At 40.1% G+C, this 19,775-nt stretch overlaps 1 protein-coding gene across 5 annotated transcripts in view; it reads right to left on the bottom strand.

Annotated features, from left to right (window-relative positions):
• Nucleotides 1-19,775, bottom strand: part of LOC122873908 (cell migration-inducing and hyaluronan-binding protein-like) — a 214,188-nt gene that overhangs the window by 143,652 nt on the left and 50,761 nt on the right. Inside the window, exon 1 of one of the 5 annotated variants that reach the window (XM_044191240.1) lies at nucleotides 18,632-18,745. The exons of the other annotated variants lie outside the window; for them this stretch is intronic. Coding sequence (XP_044047175.1) covers nucleotides 18,632-18,697 — 66 coding nt within the window. The 5' untranslated portion in view covers nucleotides 18,698-18,745. Of the gene's footprint in view, nucleotides 1-18,631; nucleotides 18,746-19,775 lie in introns of those variants that run through there. 5 annotated transcript variants of the gene reach the window in all.

Raw genomic sequence — 19,775 nt, 5'->3', positions numbered from 1 at the left:
GCTCTATAGGAAAAGTGCAATGAATTGGCGCTATATAAATAAAATTTAATTGAACATACACACACTCACTTAACAGTCAGCAATACCAAACCGAACTATATCAGGAAGTCCAATGTGTGAAAGTGAGCTATGAAATGTTTGGTTTATTGAGCTGGTCTGTCATGAGCAGAAGATAGAACATTCTCCTCTCTTCTATTAATTGGGCTAAATCTCCTCTGCTTGACAGGTTTGTGGATCTTTAAACCTGTAATGTGGTTGCCCCGGCACATCACATATCCATAACATACTGTATAACACATCCTGAAGCCTACCGACACAACCACAGCTGAACTGCTATCAAAGCTACAGGGATGCATCAGTGCTTCCTGAAGCCAAACACATATACACATACTGACATTTCTGCGATTTGCTGTGATACAGTTACGATATTAATCCTTTAGGAATCCAGAGATTTGACCATAAATGAAAAAAAAACTGCAATTCTGCACATAACTACCTCTCTTGTTCAGTATTTTCTAAGACTTTAGCTTTAATGCCCATGTAGGGAGTGATCCTTGGAAGCGTAATAATTTAATCTCATTAAGTCCTCAGAGTAGACGGTGTATTAGTGTGCAATAGCTTAAATTTGACAACGTTCACTAGCCTTAAACACAGGGTGATGCCGTCAATCTGATGAGCTTCAGTCAGTTGTTAAGAACAACAGAGCACGGCTGGATGTCATTAAACAGAGCCAACCTGTACTACAAGCTTCACTATGGGAGCTTTAATAATTAGAAAAATCTGTTCAAAGAGAGTTACAGGACAGCAGTATCTCAGTATCTCAGTATTAAGATGTGTGCCTTCAAGAAATAGCCTTCATGGGGCCTCGGCCTCCTGTAACTATCCCTGTTATTGACCGTATTATTTAGGCAGTCAGTCCCATCAAACTGTCAATCATTATGAGGCAATTCACAGCAATCATAAGGCAACATGTCCAAATAGCACTACCTGTCAGGTGCTGGGGCGAGAGAGAGAGAGAGAGAGCAGTCATAGGTGTGTTAATTCAGTCAAGAACATAATGATAATAAAGTTACATAACATGACATATGACATATATGCTCGTACTTTTAGCAACTTCTCATCGCTCTCTGAGTGGTATATATGATTGTGTGGGAGAATTCCATAGATTAGCCTACCACCAAGACATATACAGTACATCAGGGACATCACAATCACTGTGTGGGTAGTAAATATATCCATTTGCCACATGCAGCAGATGATATCTTAACCACTGCATTCATTTTCTTTCCTCAGCAGGATTCTTAATGTCACAGAAGCATTAAATGAAACATATCTTAAGAGCTCTACATTCAATGAAAATATACCTGCTCTATGAAAACCAAATCAAAAAATCAAATCTACATTCTGCTTGTAAATTGAATAGTAATTTTTTTCAGCCGGATAGAAGAGTTGTTAAGGATTATGAACATGTCTTCAAAATGACACTATGATTTGCTAAGTAACCTGCAGTGTTTTTTACAGTTTTGCTTAATTTATTTCTGAGACTGGAATGTGATCACAAAGGCAAAAGTGTCAAGTAAAACGGCTGATCACATTAAGGGCACAGACTGTATGTTAGCATGCATTTACAGTATGTGTGTATCCATGTATGAGCCACTGCATTAGGTACTTCCCCGGTGTGTGTGCCAGATTAGACAGCCCTGCTGCTTTAAAGGCAGGTGGATAGCAGCCGCAGGATTGAGGCAGGTGGCAGCACGGAGGGGATTTTTATAGAAAACACCACCCATAAAACCAGGATGCCATTATCTTTACAGCCATGTAGAGACGTGTGTGTCGGAGATGCACAAACATGTTAAAACACAGTGCAAATGTTCAGAGGCAGGAGAAGCTACTTGTCTGTCACAGGGGCCGTAAATCTGAACGATCGGGACAGGAATGACATTATGGTGCAAGAAGGATCTTTAGAAAGAGACTTATTATTTCAGCATCACACTAAATCACTGCACTCTCTCCTTGGCAAGGCACAACAATTATCCTTCCATTTAGCATTCCTCTGTGTGTGTGCGTGTGTGACAGCAGACACACACACACACACACACACACACACACAGCAAGAAGGCTGGCTAGGCTGCAAACTGATAAATCAACACAGAAGTGAGGAAAGCATTTTTGGTTATTATTATTCATTTGGAAGGAGGCATTCACCAACACACACATCCATATGCATGTGCACACACATCAGCAAACACGGCGCAGCACATCGCAGCTCTGAACCACACGTTTAACTTGAACTCTGTACATTATCACCAGTGTTTTATATCTGCACATTATTACACAATGAAGAACTTTGTAAATGACTTCCTGAGAAAAATTATTTGTTTTGCTACTCCTTTCTTTTGGGTTACATCCTAAAACAACTACTTACATGCAACAACTGCATGCAGTAAATATTGTAGATCTAAGTCCAACTCATGGCAGGAGTCGAAATAACGACAGACAGAATCTTTTATGGTTTTTAATAAAGACAGAGCCCACGGCAGACTCCAGAATAATAAGAGCTGCTACGGTTTACCGTTGTTCTTTTCTTGAACAACACATGGAAGCTCCTGATTCTGACACTGTGAGCTAGAGTAAGACAACTACTCTCAACCCGTTCTTATTCCCAGGTCGTCAAATACTGACGTTTTGTCTCACACAGATGCACATGGTACCCTTTAGCATCTGTATGAGATGCACCGGGCTTTCAATTAAAAACCATCCACGGCAATATTAGACGCTCAGAAGAACTGCTTCGGCTGTCCATTCACTCCAATATTAACCTGACATCAGTCCCATTGGAGAACCCCTTGGCGTAGGGGCGTAACAAAAAGTCGATATTTTACAACCTGGGAATGAGAACGGGTTGCAACCCTACTTAAACTTCCTTTAAGAGGCAGAAACCTTGGACAGAACCAGACTCAATGGTGGGCGGCCATCCGCCGCTGCCGTCTTCTCCAATGAGAACAAAGACAAACAAGCCTGAAAGTGTGCTTCTTTTTGCCTCCCTTTATGGTGATGCAATAACGCCCTGGAAGCAAGCAAAACACACACCACCGCTTCTTGCGTGGGGTGGGTCAACACTTGCAAGTATAGCACAAAGCTTGCTGATTGGCAAGAATTGTGTAAATCTGAATTGGCTAGTAGGTTGAAGGATTTGAAGTTCAACATAGGAGAGGTTTGTAGTATTCAGTCTTGAACAACATTGAAGAAACCAGCATGTATATCCACAAGCATTAATTAAAAAGATAATAAAGAAAAACACACATTTAATCTAACTAAAATGTACTTTACACAGGTGTGCGTGTGTTTGTGTGTGTGAAGCATCCCTAACATCAACTTAGCATGTGACTACCAAATAACCTAAGGATGCAGACACATCACAACAATAAAGCCTCAGAAAAACCAAATCAATACATGTACAGTACATTGATCAAATTGAGTAATCCTGTGCTTAGCTATGCTATGCTCTATGCTATGCTAGGCCCAGTTCAATGAGCCAGGCAGGGAAGAATTGTGGTTTTGATGCAGTTGTTGCTGAGCCCATTCTGTCCTGTTGCACTCAGTGCAGAGTTAGCAGCTCTGCGCTAACTGGCTTTGTAGCTGCTGTTGCTTACAGTTACACTAGCTGGCGGATTTTTGCTGCGTTTCATTAGTAGTTCCACTTCCCCTCAGCCCTTGGTATTACGTAACAGCTTACGTCACATGTAGGCAGCTTGGAGAGCAGAGGGGAAGTGGGCGGGGGATGAGCGGAGGTTTTAAATGGAACGCACCTGCCCTTCCCCAAACCATCATGAATCCACCGCCAGTTGTAGCTTAGTGCTATACTGCTTTTTACCAATCGTCAGAAATACCTGCAGACTCATTTCAATGAGGCGACGGAATCTTCTACGGATAATTGCAATATCCACAGTTTGTGATCTGTATTATGATTATCATAACTATTATTGCTACAGGTTTATGATATCTTGCAAAACATGCGTATACAGATAATGTGGGTAATAATGAAATCACACAAGCTGAACAGTACAACAATCTAAGTAAATATTAACTGTAATTAGTTATGACTTTTTCAGTAAAATATCAAGCTATCAATGCTTTTTTTCCCCGAAGCTATCTGCTAACTAGGCAAGTGAACTTCTACACGTGTAAGTCTAGTTCTATAAGGTATATTAGAAAAATTTAAGCTGAAGAGCAATTTCATCCATAATTTTCATTATGACTCATACAGCTCATTGGCTAACTCCAGCACATTTACTTTGATGTGGAAACTGAAATGTTGATTAATTGTCTTTGGTAAATAAATAAAATGATCAGAGTTTCATCTACATTAAACCTAACAATTTTTTTTTTTTGCATGACTGCAATGCATTGTGGGTGATATACACCTCTGGAGTGACCATTGTTGCTGACTCGTTCAGTTTAGGTCACACAAATTAACAAATTCATCGGTGGCGCCCAGTGGTCCGAACACGTCTCATCTGAGCCACCTGTGTTGTGTTTTTCTCTGGTTCTCTCTCTCTCTCTGTCACCCATACACACAGACTTACAGAAATGGATGCTAAAGTGCTTGAGAAGTTCACTAAGAGAGGACTACCAATGTAACAGCCTGCTGTCTTAAAACATTGTGAAGGTCAGCATGTTTGGCTCTTTCAGCTGGGGCTCTGTTAAAGTGCACTAGTTTGAGTTGGGGGGTTATTTTAACAGCAATTTACCTTGGAACTAGTGTCAAACAACGGAGAAAAGAGCAAGTCTGAGGAGCAATGTGTTTGTAATTTCCATCTGAAATGTCAGATTGGCATTTTGAGTGCTTCAGCTGGGATTTGGTCTGATGCTTCCACAGAGTTCCACACAGCAGCCTGAAAGATTTGTTTTGTGATCGTAAAGAAAGAAAAGTCAGTGCATGCTCCTGCAGTTCCTGTGCTTTCAGCCTTGCTACTGGCACTAGCACTGTCAGTCAGTTGGTTGGTCTGATGGACTGAAATGTCATGACAACTACATTCCCAGAGAATGTATCATAATGACTTTGGTGATCACCTGACTTTCCCTCTGGTGCCACCAGCTGGTTAACATTTATGGTTATGTTTTAAAATGGGGGCGCAAACTTGGAAATATACATAATTGCCGGGGGTTCTCGGGGTCCTCCCCCACAAAAAAAAAAAGTAATTTAAAATAAATGCATTTCCACACCACCTAACCTGACATATGGTAAAAAGATCATTTTGAAAACATAAAATAATCATAATTTTGTATAGACCCTAGTCAATCTTACAGTTAGATGAATACTAATGAAACATTATGAGATTATGTGTTCCTCACGTTGCTGAATGTAACTGCATGGCTCATAAAATCCCATTTGAGCCAGTTGTGGTGAGGCAGGGTTGGATGGAGAACATGCTGGACGGGGGGTGCGTGGTCTAATACAGGTTTGGGAGAGGGAGAGGGCGGGGCAGCAAATTAGCCTGAGATATTAACGGTAATTGGACAAAATCACAGAAGGGATGTAGTGGTAAAATAAAAGGTGGGTAAACTATAAATGTTTGCTGGCTACACTGTCCAATAAACTCACAAAAAGGTGAGTGGGTAAAAAGGGGGGTAAACTGTGTTTATGTGCGTTTACCCTCTCCACTACATCCCAAATAATAAAATCAGCAGGGATAATGCCAAATATTAACAGCCATGTTACATTTAAAAGAGCCGACTCTTATTCGGGACCTTCTCGAACATCCCATCTCCACAGCTGAATCCTACAGTGTCCGATCACAAATCGGCTCAGCATTTCGGCGACATTACAATCCTACTTTTAGCTAATTAAAAGTGTGGCTGATATCCAATGATCAGCGATGGGTTCGACTAAGGGGGGGTGATTTTTTTATTACTTGTTTTTGTCAGTTGCTGAAAATAGTAAAAGGATCATTGATATAGGCTGCTTAAATAGAATCACCCGATTGTGGGAACTGTGTGATGATAAGTTGTTGTTTTTTTAAACAAAAAGTGGGGCTGCAGAACCATAACTTTGCCCCCCCCTAATTGAATAACGGGGATTCATTTGCTCCACTTACCCCATTGCTCAGGCGCCTGTGATCCTATACCTTGGTTTATGAGCAAAAAACCGCAAAACTAAAAGTAAACATTCCTATTAGCCTCAGCTGTATTTAGCATTTTGTGCTAGAACTAAGATGGTGGACATTGGAAACATTATACCTGCTAAACATCAGCATGTTAACATTGTTGTTGTGACCTTGTTAGCAAGACAATCGCTACTATTTTTACATTTACTTCAACACCAGCGGAGGATCAAAAACAAACTTTGGGCCTCTACTTTTGTCCATCTTACAATCTCGTTTTTCTGCCTTACGGAGTCTTTTTTCTTTGCATTTAATCCAGCCTCATTCGGACATTTCAGCGCTCTGTGCCTGCATGAGGGTTATGAATGAAGAAATACCAGGATTATTTATATATACAGTAAAGATACATGTAATTACTCAAAGGAATGATAGCTGAATGTGGGTGTGGAAAACCCATACAAACCAACAGCGTTTTTGTAACTTGTAAATAAAACACTTTATCCAGCTGAGACTTTCAATCAAAGGGGCTGAGAAGGAAGAGGAGAAAGAAAACGAGGCCAAGAGAAGAGATAAGCTCCTTTGATGGGTTCATCACTCTTAAAATGTTCCCTTAATCACAGAGAATGAAGCCATCACAGTGGAATGGGAGAGGCACAGAGACAGCCAGGACAGATTCCTCGCCACTCTTTTGAAACATTAGTGATTCTCCTTTTGCATCTCCATCATCCTGTGAACCCTCCTTAAGTGATTTAGTCAGTGTAATGAAAAAGAGAGAGCCTGCAGCCAGTGACCCTGTGCAGAGCTGAATGAATGGATAGTCATGGCTGTTTATGCCACCTCATCCTGCATGCATGTCCCCTAAAAGACAATAAGGCCCCTGGCTCAAAGAGTGGCCAGATAAAGACAGCTAATACCTTGAGATCGCTGTCTCATAGTGCTATCTGCTAACCTGGAAACAACTAAAAAATGACAAGGAATATCAAGAGGTCTGACTTCTGTGCTGTGATTCTGTCATTGATTTAGGAGGTTTACTCTGTCAGACGGAAAACACCACACACACACTCTGTCATTCCCACTAGATGTCTTCATGGGTCCAACATGTTGGACCCAATCTGATGCTGAACCGTGGTAAACCAGACATGAATAAATACATTTAAAAAAAAGAGAGAGACCTGACCCAAGCAGACCTGAGGATAATTAGACCTGATACAGAGCGTGGCTGACCTGGACACACACTGGCAGCAGCATGATAATCTGTCAATTAACAAACAACCGTGGTCCAAAAGAGCAGCACTACCGACTAATAATAATGTCATATTAACAAATAAAGTCATAGAAAAATCATTTGTTTATTTGTTTCAAAGACTAATTTACAAAATAAGTGGACGTCTTGTTTTCACCTCCTTTTGCACCGTCATCAGAACTGTATTTTGAAGTCAACTGGATTTGAGACAGACCTAGGATAATTTTCTAACCGATTTAATAGCAGTCACGTTCAAATTGTTATTTAATAGCATGCATTTTTAATATAAACTACTGATTTCCTAGAATATTTTCTCTCACACAGACTGTGGTAGGGAAGCATAGGGGACACTTTATTTTCTGCTCCTGGGCTGAAGTCGTTGCTAACTTTCGGGGTTAGCCCTCTTCACTTTCCTGCTAACTTTAGCCTGCCCTGGGCGCAGCCACACCGTCACTCCCTCCATTTCACTTGACTCACACTCGCTGCACACACTGCGCACTGAGCTATTCCTCAAAGGCACTACACTACTCTTATAACGCACGATCAGAGCTGATAGTGAATACACTCACTTAGGTATAAGACATACTGACACACAGGCCTGAGACCTGTGGCTGTAAAACAACAGCCAACTGGACCCGATCAGATTAAGCGTAATTGGGACCTGGTCCAACACGGGTCCAGGGACGTGTATCAGTTCCTCAGAACCAAGTGGACCTGTGAAGATGTCACAAAAGCATAATTTCTCTCTCTCACACACACACACACACACACACACACTGTCTCTGTGTGTGTTTGTAACAGAGATGGAACAGATGTATGATGTCTGCAATGTAAAAGGCAGGTGAGGAGAGGAGGAAGTGGCTTTTATCTTGAAACTGAAGCAGGCTTCAGGTTTTCACTCAAGCAACCAACAATGCAAATAGAAACACTCACTGCTTACTGCTGTGTGTGTGTGTGTGTGTGTGTGTGTGTGTGTGTGTGTGTGTGTGTGTGCGCGCGCGCTTGTAGCTGATCGATGAAGCACTTAAGTAAAGCTTGCACACCTCGTCGTAGTGCGGAGATAGTGGTGTGACAGCTGACAGAGGGAATCGGAGCAGACAGCAGAGCAGAGGAAACAGCTCGTGCAGCAGAAAGACACTCGCTGGCTGCTCCGGGGCTTATTGGAGCACAGCCAAACATCTCAGCACATTTTCCTTTTACATGCCACTTCACTGGAGATCTAAGCTGTGTCTGTTCATGTGCCTTTTTTCATTCTTTTCATTCTCTAACTGTCTGTCCATAAGGTATCTTATAGACCGACGAGCTGTGAGACAAAAATATCAGCATTAGTACAGAGGGCTGAGAAGACAAATCCATCATGTACAGAGAAGTCAGGACTGTGGATATACACAGCCACAGTCACAGAGAAACAACACTGAACACATCGTACCTGTAACAAACTGTTACAGGTACGGTGTGTTCAGTGTTGTTTCCCAACGTCTATCTATACTACTATTACATTAAATAAATAAAAAATAGTAATAATAATGAAAAAGTACTGAAACCCCTGTCTTCGCATTTCCTGTTAGCTGTGTATGTGTCTTACTGTAGTGCTCTGAGAACTCTGGGAGCTTTATAAAGGACCAGTGATCCCAGTGTTGTTTTTCCCAGGCTCATAGAGAGTGCTTCGTGACGGCCTCGGCTGTGATTTTCCAACAGTTTTGGCTCTCTAGGTGTGTCTTGTCGGCTGATTGGAGTCATTAATGTGACGTCTCTGAGACAGATGTGAAAGCTACAGCAGGGAAATCAATCATCAGGACTTTAGAGACGTGAACCGGGTGTTAACATGGGCTCTGCCTCTGAGGATCACCCACTGGCCACTGCCAGTGAGGCTGATATTGTCCGCTAAATAAATATCAGATTAGTGAGTCAGCACTGATCTAATATTTAATAAAACCCCAGATCCTAACTGGCCGCAGCTACTCGATGACATTTCATACACATTGTCATTCATTACAGAAATGTTTCTCTTCGTTGGTAGTTTTTTTTTTTTTTGGGGGTTATGTCTTCTATTCTCCCAGTTTTATTGTCCTATTCACCTGAACTCTGTCTACATCCCTCCTCGGGTCAACAGTAGAGTTTTTAGACAAAGCCAGTCAGTTGTCTCTTTTAATAAATGTCACCACCCAACTGCTTCTTGCGCCTGCCAGTGCGGGGCTTTACTGGGTGTAGCGTGTGAGAGGCTCACGCTGTCTCCCCCAGTGCCAGACACCCTGAACAGCAGAAGTCGCAGTGACGAGGACATGATCCCTCACTGGCTTCGCGTCCCCGAATCCTGCCAATCATGTTAGCAGCAAGAAATGCTGAACCAGGGGTCTCTTGGACATGTTGTGGTGATTTTGCCATCTTTCTAAACATTAGCAATTACTTCAGTGGGTACAATGTTATCCATACTGGTAGAAATGATGGGCAAAACAACAACACAAGATCCAAGTTGTAATAAACTAGAATTATTCTTTAAATCTGTGCTCACTGTGAAAGAATCACCATGAAAACCACGAAAAGAGCCTCCAAGCACGAGTGCTGTGTAGTGTAATTCATTTAGATATTTTGGATATGAAAATGACAATTTCTTTGTTGAGCACCACTTGAAAATACTGGATATCGGCAGCGTGGTTAGAAAAATAAATCAAGAAGAAAGAAATGTGTGTGTGTGTGTGTGTGTGTCTCAATGTGGTTTAAATCACAGGCTGGTGGAATAACAAGCTACAGAGAGCTCATGCCTTTTTGCCTAAACGTGCTGACTCAGTCGGTCATGATAGTCACATCCTAGAGACAGTGTCAGAGCAGATAAACACAACAGCGATATCAAACACTACAACATTACCCATTTAAAATGAAATAATTAATTATCAAATAATTGTGAGTCGGGTGTACTCAGCAGCTCTTATTATGTGGAATGGAAGGGAATGCAATTTTAACAGCTGCAGATTATGTATTGTGTGTGTTGTTAATGAGAAAATGACAACGTGTTTCGCTGTTGAGAATAAGCAAAAAGCATTGGGGAAAATGGAGTTTCCTCCAACTTATAAGGTAACTGCATAAATCACAACAAGACCTACTGCAAAGAAAATCAATGCTCTTACATGTTTTCATGAGTCCATTTGTTTCTCAAAATGAAATCAGCCAGTTCCGTGACAAAGTTCCACTTCTTTCTGATGCAGTTTTATTTTTTGCAGCCACACTAGCAACTGGATCAATAAACACATTCACCTATTTGATGAAATGCAAATACAGAAAACATAAGCAAATACACAACGCTGCAAGTCACACTGAAGAAGATGGAATTTAAACAACAACAGCAGTTTCTGGGTGAACCTAAGAACACGCTAGCAATTAGAAAAGAAAGGCTAATGCTATATAGCCAAAATCTACACTAATCACACAATCAGAATGCTAAAACTAAAAAACATTGTTTGCTTATTTTCGACATCATTCGTATTCTCCCGGACATTTCCACTGTGTTAGCTTGCTGTGTTTCTGTGCGTTTTCTGCATTTGAAGTGCATGTCTTTATGGCGTGAATGTGTCAAATTGGTGAATTTGATTCTTAATTTTTTGTTTGTGTTTTGCATTTTATTGATTTGTAGTGGGGTTTTTTTTTTAACCAAACGCTGCCTATGTTAAGTGTGTTGAGCTCTCTCAGCCACTGTAAATATGAGCAAATGAACAAACCCAATATGCAAAATGAACAATAAAACCTCTAGCAAAAGTCAAATAAATAAAGCAATAAATAGAAAAGCAGGTGTGGATTTTCTGTTTGTATTAGACAAAAGTAGAATAAAATCTTCATAGTTGTTTTGTTCCCATATGTAAAACCTCACTCATATCTTGACTTACTGTAAATTAAATCAACTTATCCTGCTGTTAGATTAAATTCACAGTTTAAAAGGAAAATGTAATACTGATACTAGATATTAGTACTGTGTTAAATGCCTGAGATTTAGATTTCTGCACTTTGGGAGAATAGAGTTATCTGATGAGCAGGTGGCAGAGAGGGCTGACAGACGGAAAGCCAGAATAGAGAGGACAGAGGAGAAAAACCGAAGGGGAAATCCAATAAAACAAGAAATCCAGTGAAAGACAATGTGGTGGAGAGGAACAGCAGAAAATGGAGGGTTTGTGTGATAATTCAGCCAGTAAATGTCACGTAAATACCAAGACGTCAGAGCGCAGCTAACTTTGATTGCACCGTGCCTTTATCAGCCCCTGGACCAGGCATCGTGGTCAGAAATACTCTTCACATATATAGTACTGGTGTGAAATGTCAGTGGTGTGAGGGTAATCACACCTCATTAAACTTTTCCAGCCTAATCTTTCTTCTTTTGTTTCCTTCTCTCCAAGAAAGACAGAGACAGCAGGAAAAGAAGACAAGAGCTAATTATATTGTGCTAAATAAAATGTCAGGTATGCTACTGTAGGATCACACAATACCCTTGCTCTCTATAAATTACTGCTTGCATGCTAAGGATAAGGATTTTGACATTATGTTAATATGGATAATACCAAACATGCAAATACATTTATTGAGTACAGAATTGATTTTTGTTTGCTCTTGTGTATAATTTCTCCTCAAAACTTCATATATGTGCTCGCAAAATATTTTTCTGTGCTCCAAATCTCCCATTGCTCGTTCAGGAATGAGGCACACCTATAACTCCATAGGAATGTAGACTGGTCATTGACAATAACACAACATGCCTTTGAAGACACTTAAAGGACAGACCAGAAGTCTTCAACTCCTGATTATGCGAGGTCCAGACCTCGCAGACCTCATAGCTGGCTACGGCTGTATGTATTCCACTGACAAGTATGATAAGCCCTGCTCTGTGGTCGGTCACAGCCTTACCAGAATAAGCCCATATGTCATTTTCCCATTTTACCAGCAGATAGAGAATCGAGTGTATGTAAATGTGTGTGTGTTTGTGATCTTTCCACACCGGTGGACCCACGTGAAATGCCGGAAAGGAAAACCTGACTTCAACACGCTCCCTCATTAGGTAAAGATTCAATACCTCGCTGTGATTTATGTGCGCTGTCTATGCCAGGGACAGCTACAGAACGCACACATAATCACAAGCAAGTACACACACACACACATACAAGTCAGAAATACACCTGGCCAGTGTTGCATAAAACTCTCTTTGTCCGCTGTTTGCCCCGCTGCCATTTTCTAATCGGATGCTTAAGCTAGAGTTTATACAAGTGCTCTGTACAGCTACAAGGAATCACAGCACCTCAACTCTCCAGGTAAGTCAGTCTGCTTTCCCTCTAAACAGACACTCCGTGAGAATTGTACTCAATATTTTCCCAGTTTATTTTGACATTTGAAGGCCTACATCCCAAATCGACGTTGTATCTAATGTATTTTTAATGCTCATTGTTTTTAGGTTTCGACAAATTTTAACTGAAAATAAACCTAGAGATTGGTTCAAACCAATTTTCACCCAGATTTTGTTTCCACACACCCAAAAGTTCTTTCTTGTTGTATGAGGACCTCTGACCTTTAGTGTTAACAGTAGATGAGGTCATCTAATGACAAGCACAGTTTACAAAATCCTCCAGTTATAGAAAGTGAAAAGAAAAATGTGGAGAAAATTCTAATGAGCTCGTTTATACTGGCTGACTAACAACGACAGCATTGGTCGCTTGTTCAAATGCCTAAAATGACCTACATTTACTTGGAGTTCATTCCTGACCTTGGGAACAGCAGTTGCCAAAATAATCTCACTTGATGGCCAATTCAGTAGCTGTTCTTCAGTTTTTAATCTTATCACACAAGCTTTATCAACAGATTGATTTTTGTCATTTGTAATGGACTAGTAGCAGAAAAGTTTGTGTGATATGATCAAAAGCTCCAGAACAGCTATTAAATGGACCTTGACGTGAGATTGTTTTGTCAGGGACCTCTACTGGTCATGTGAATTATTGCAGTTCCACCAGTACAAGCAAAAGTATCATGACTTTGTTATAGCAAAACAAAACCTCGTAGGGTGGAGGTCAGGGTGGATGAATAGTTCAACAAAGCCTGTGACTTTGACGTGGTTGACTGTTGTTTCCTACCAACTGTCAACATTTCTTTTATCCATGACCATAACGCTTCCCTACACTTAAACAAACCTAACCAAAACTTAACTACAGAGATTGCAGATCAGAAGACACTCACTTGGGTGTTGAGCATGGACGTACGTTCTTAACCGTGTGGTCAGTATGTGTGAAAAGCTAATCTCAACTCCACTTAGTGGCTTTTTCTCATGTCTTCACAAGCAGACATGGCAGAACTGGCTCAGTTGTCATGACTTAAGTTTGGACATTATACACACTTAAGATTATATAAAAGGGGGTTGAAATGGTATCTCTGTTCAGAGATGGAAAAGCTAACAAAAAATAAGTTAGTTGACCTTTGAGTTAAGATCAGTTACAAGCACACTGACAGATTTTCGACTGTTGAAATTTCTCACAGGAATGCAAACTACCACACAATCCAACACTGCATGTAACAACTGTGTTTACTGCTTTTTTGACAAACCTGCAAGTTATGTCTGTCTGCTCCTAGAGTTTTCATAATTTTCTGCCTTCAACAGTAAATAGTTCCTAACAAAAATGTCGACATTGTGTTCTGTGGAATATCCTGACTGACTGCATCATTGTTTCTGAAAAGAGGTGTTGCTGTTGAGTTTTTCAAATTACCTTTTTCAATGCAATGAGCATCACAAATTAAATTCCATTCACTTCCACTGTAGTGTGGTGGCAGCTTTAGTCTCAACACAGAATATCTAAAAATAATAATAAAATTAAATTATCTGCATGGCTACCACTAAGGTGTGTGGGAAAATGCGTTTTTTTTTGTGATTTAGGAGAATTGAATCTTAAATATTAATGCTGTGTTAGCAATCATTATTCGTGGGTTGTCAGTTAACTTCAGTAGGTGTATATCTCATTTTGGAGCAATATTCTTTGATTAGCAATATTTCCGCATGTTACCAACAGATAATTTCCATGCAGAATAGATAAATATCACATCAGTGTTTCCTGGAGCTCACAGCTATCTGTTCATTTATCTGTCTCTGTGCCCCCAGCTGGGCTCAGCAGGGTTCAAGCTTTTCAGCCAGGCAATCCTCAGGTGCCTCTTCTCCAAAAACTAGGCCAGGCCAACGCAGACACACACACACACACACACATTTTACTTTTTAGATGTTTACCTGACCCCCATACAGATATGGTAGCAATATACAAGCTAATACCTTAAATCATCCTCAGAAATCTTTAACAGGAGGTTAAAGGTCAGATTTTAGTGCACTGTATATAGCTGCAAAGTTTAAGTTTCCAGAGGTATTTTTCTCAACTGCAACTTAGCATTTCAACGTTTTCTTTTAATGAAATCAATGTCCCTGAACAAAAAAAAAAAAACACAGCCTCCTAGATAATTTATTGATATTATAGGTTTATGTTATGGCAATAAGTTTTTTTTTTTTTTTTTTTCAAATGATCATCTGGCCAGGGAACAACAGATAAATAAAAATAGCTTCCTAGGCTAACTCTGGCTCTTTTTTTTGTTTGTTTGTTTGTTTGTTTTTTTTAATCAATGAGCACTGGCATGTTTTCTTGTTTTCATGTTTTCTCAGTTGGCAAAGCAGATGGCTCTAAATACCACAATACCCATGAGCTTCAGCCGCTGTTGCTATGGAGATGAAGCCAGTTAGAGATGTGAATCAGAGCCAATTCAAAACACCCTTGTCGCAGTTGGGAACAAAACACTACTCCAGTTCATCTAAAATAGACCCAGAATCCAAAAGATAATTATTTAAACTGCCAAGTGTTATATCAGATTTCTAAAGAAGCATAAGCTTTAGCTTCAACTTGCCGTAGCGGTATACATAAGTGAATTGTTAGCCCAGTGATGGCATATTTCTTACCAAAATGCAACTTGGGACTTATAATTGACTTCTCTTTCAAGGATTACTACTGTGTATAATAACTTTGGTTTTATTTGCATAGCTTTGGCCATTGGTTCAATTAGTTAGGATAAGTTTAGTGTAGCGTGATCACTGTGGATGCTGATGAACAATTTGTACCTTTTATGGTAACTTTATTTGGACAGTCCGCCTACAGGTAGTTTATAGAGTATTTGTAACATTTCAACTGTTTAACTTCGTCTGTAACAGATTATCAACAGAGTATATGTGACAATTCATTAACATTAAGATGTTCTTTGTGCCTAAACCTAACCAAACCTAGACAACGGTTTTATCTATAAAAAAGTTGAATTGTTAAATCTCATAATAAGCTGTTTAAATGTTACAAATACTCTATAAATTATCTGTAGGCGGACTATCCAAATAAAGTGTAACACCTTTTATTGATAAAAGAATTAACCTTCCCTGAAGTTGTTGTCCACATGGCCCCTGGGTCATGAAACAGACCCCGCCAGGACCCAAGGAGGACACTAATGGAAAGTTGAGTGACAACTGACCAATTTATGACCCTCACTAACTTGACAAACTGAAAACTTCACATTCCAGTATCCCAGGCTCAGGATGATACCTGGACTTCATCAAGAACAGGGAACAAGGAACAAAGGAACTGACTTTGCAATGCAAAATCTAATGTACATTATTTGATATGTCATGTTTAACTGACCATATAGGAAGAATGTGAAGCTTTGCGCCAACATGCTGATTTTGATACAAGAACAATAGAAACTGAACCAACAGCAATGGTTTACACAGATCCGCCAGTCCACAGATAAAGATGGGATGTCTGTCTTTTGTTTAATAAACTAATGAAACAGGAAATGTAAATATGCATTTACATAACAAATTAATTGAAAGCTTGAATGAATTCAAAGCTTGCAAAAAGACAAAATGTAAGTTGGAATGTCAAATCTCACACCTCGTCAGAGTGCATGTGTGTCTGTGCCTGCCTGTCCCCCTCCTCTTTTCATCCCTCTCAGGGGGGAGAAGGCAAAGACACATTCCTGTAATACAAGGTGATAGAAGAGATTCTGTTGTACACTGACATGTATTGACACTGACATGTATTGAGCTTTATTTTACTAATTAATTTGCTGTGCATATACGTTCACGTGTGCATATATATAGACATATATAAGTACATATGTTTGTGTATCATATGTTGTACATGATGCCATTTACGACATTTAAACCTGGGTTAACACTGTCTATTACTTACTTATTACGGAGTGGATAATATCCTGTTTATTCATAAAATGTTTGGTATCTTTCAGCAACTGAGGAGACCAAGCTTTTAAACATGGAAGTATTTAGACGTGGTAAACTTAATTAATTCTTTATGATAGAAATTGGTACAAAGAAAAGAATTAGGATGAGATAGATTTAGGATAGGAAGCCCAAACTTTTTCCTCTCCTCAGTTCTCTGCCTCTCTTCAGTCCGCTCTTCTCTTCAGCTTTTGACCCTAATCTGCCTATGCGGGCAGGCCCGGAACTCAACTAGGCTCGCCCGGAGATCAGCTGTAGCCCAAGCTGCACCAAACGTGCTGAACGCCGGCGGCATCTAACCCACTCTGAAAGAAAGAAACCTTCTACAAGAAATCTGCTCCAGTTCGGCTGCCCCATGCCTGCATTTCTAACATGACCAAACGTTAGAATTGTAACGAACTTTGAGTTCAACAAACTCTGAAAGCCACCATGGCCCCATCACACCCAGCCATGTGAGGGTGTGTGAAGATGTTATCACTCTGCCGCAGGCTGAACGGAGAGAGACAGGCCAACTGGGATCGAGAATGCCCGAAAATACCCAGGAGCTCCTGGGAGGTCCACACGAGAGAGTGAATCATATCAGGTGGCCAAGCAGCAACTTGGGACCGAGTGTATCTGAGAATGCCCAAGAGCGGCCCACACAAGAGAATCGACCTGCGTCTCCCTTTTCCCCTCCAGAGCAGCTTCTCCCTTGGCCATCTGAACCACCAGGTGAAACTTTACTTTTCCTTTGATACTGGGGTTGATGCTATAGATTACTGAAAGGAATTGATGTCATAAGTAGGATCTCCCATCAATCTAGTAATAGTATGGAATTGCTTAAAGTATTTCAGTCGTGCTTCCCAACAACCTCTCAGATGCTGAATGGTGCATTAAGGTGATTTCACTGGTCAATATTAAAGTTTTATCCACTTTGTGGTTTCCTGTGTTTACAAAAGTTAATACAGCTTGCCAAGATAATCATTCACTGCGTCATCCGGTATAAAATGGTCCTCATTTCATGCATTAATTGTTTTTGTATTCATGGCTTAATTCATGCGTTTATTGATTTTTCATTGCTGTATTTATTGCATTTATTCCTGGTTATTCCTAGTAGTTATTAGTTGGGTCATTCTTTGTTAGTAGTGAGAGTAATAAATAAAGATTTGAACTGAACTCAAAGCAATTGTTAAGACAACATTATAAAAAACAACAACAACAAAAAAAGGTCCAATGGGGCAAGAAATCGATCAGTCAAACAATCAGACATGTTATTATCTAAACCACTTTATTACACAGATTTCTTGAATACTCGATTCTGATTGGTCTTTCTGAAGAGCAGACCGCTGCTATGAATAACTGACATTTGCTATGGACGCATTTCTGATCATAGACTCTGGAGTCCAATCATATCAATCCACATAAAGAAGTCCTGTGGCAAAAAAGTTTTAAAATAATTTTTAAAAATCGATATTTGGTATCAAATTATTTATTTCTTTAGTAAGTATCCATGTAATAAGCGGGATAATGTACAGCAAGCTGGTCAGTATTGCAAAATTAACCCCTTCAGGGTGATTCTAGTCCTGCATCATCCTGATGGGGTTAATTTTGCAATAATGACATATACATATGATAATGTACATTATCTCTTACTTATTTGGAGGTCAAATTAGTAAGTAAAGTAGGTCAAGACAAGGTGGGTCTGTAAACTTTTTTTTCTCTTCTATATAAGTTTGTCTAAACTGGAGGTTTGTTTACAACTTGTCTGACTGTGTGACTTTTGTTTCTTGACCCGTCTGACTTTGTTGTAGCAACAATACAGTGTTCCCAGAGGGTTTCATGTCTATCCTAGTCTTGGAACTACTCTAATTGGTCACCTCACGTTGTCTATGCAGAAAATGAACGGGACTTTTTACAGACACCTGTAATTTCTCCTCCCACTAGGTAGCTCTACTGTCCCCTTGCGGTATTACATGACCATCAGTCCTGTAATACAGTGGAAAGGTTCAAGGGAGAAAGCATAAATACCTGGATTATGCAGCTCTGTAAACTCGTCCACCACACACCTGCTGCCCTCCATACGTGGACCAACATCCAGATGTTCCTTAACACCTATTCCCCCTCCCAAACTGGTAATTATGCTTCTGCAGCTTTGTAAATATGCACCGTCTCTACACACACCAACACTCTACCTCCATGCCACTGGGATACAGTCAGGGTCTGAATACCTTCTACTGCATTGTTGTCATTTCACAAGTCCAATCCCCAATTCACTGACCTGTCGACACTTGTACCGCCATGCAGTCACACACATACCCATAGCACTCACATGAGTTTCAACGTGTTCATAATAACATTATTCATAGCTTAATCTCAAACTTTACAAGCTGGGACATGCTGAAAAATATATAGTAAAAAAAACAAAGAGTTGAACAAACAGTACTTGGCTTGGAAAGAATTGAATGTGTTTGTGTGTCTCTCGAAGGGTTGTGTCAACACTAAATAATGGAACAATCACTGCTCTAACATCCAGTGCTGTATTTAATTACAGTACAAAGAAAACAACATGGTGCTACCATTGAGACACTCTGACCTACACTGGTCTGACAGACAAAAAGTGTTTCTGAAAGTGAAACACCAAAGTTTTCTGTCAGTGACGCAGTTTCTAGAGATAAGACCCACAGATAAGACAGAAGCGATGGGGAACTTGAGCTTATCTTACAAGACCAACAAGACGGGACAAACAATACACTCCTTCTCCCACCCTTCAAATAACCACCTAGAAATTACAGAATCATTTGATTAATGAACATTGCATCTGCTGCTCTAGATTATAGGATTGATTTAGTGCTCCAAACTGAGGCAGCTCTAAATGCTGTGTGTGAGAGAGAAACAGAGGGAGACTGCTCTGTCTTCTCTTCCCACATTAACTCTATCCATCCCCATCTTTTCCCAGCTCAGTCTCTGACAGTGGCTGCCAATATTGAGTCATTGCAACCCATCCTGCTCATTAGACTTTCATGAAGATCAATCAGGCCAAGTTTTCACTCCTTTCATTTTGCATTTTTACCCACCTTCCCATTGTTTTGACATCATTTACTATTTCAATCTCTTTTTCCTTTATCTCCATGTCTGTCAATAGAAGAGATGATTTCCTTTACTTGCATAGACA

The sequence above is a fragment of the Siniperca chuatsi genome, linkage group LG1 (genome assembly GCF_020085105.1).
Source record: "Siniperca chuatsi isolate FFG_IHB_CAS linkage group LG1, ASM2008510v1, whole genome shotgun sequence".
NCBI lineage: Eukaryota > Metazoa > Chordata > Actinopteri > Centrarchiformes > Sinipercidae > Siniperca > Siniperca chuatsi.
Note: the sequence above shows the minus strand (reverse complement) of the source record. Positions and strands in the feature narration are given on the sequence as shown.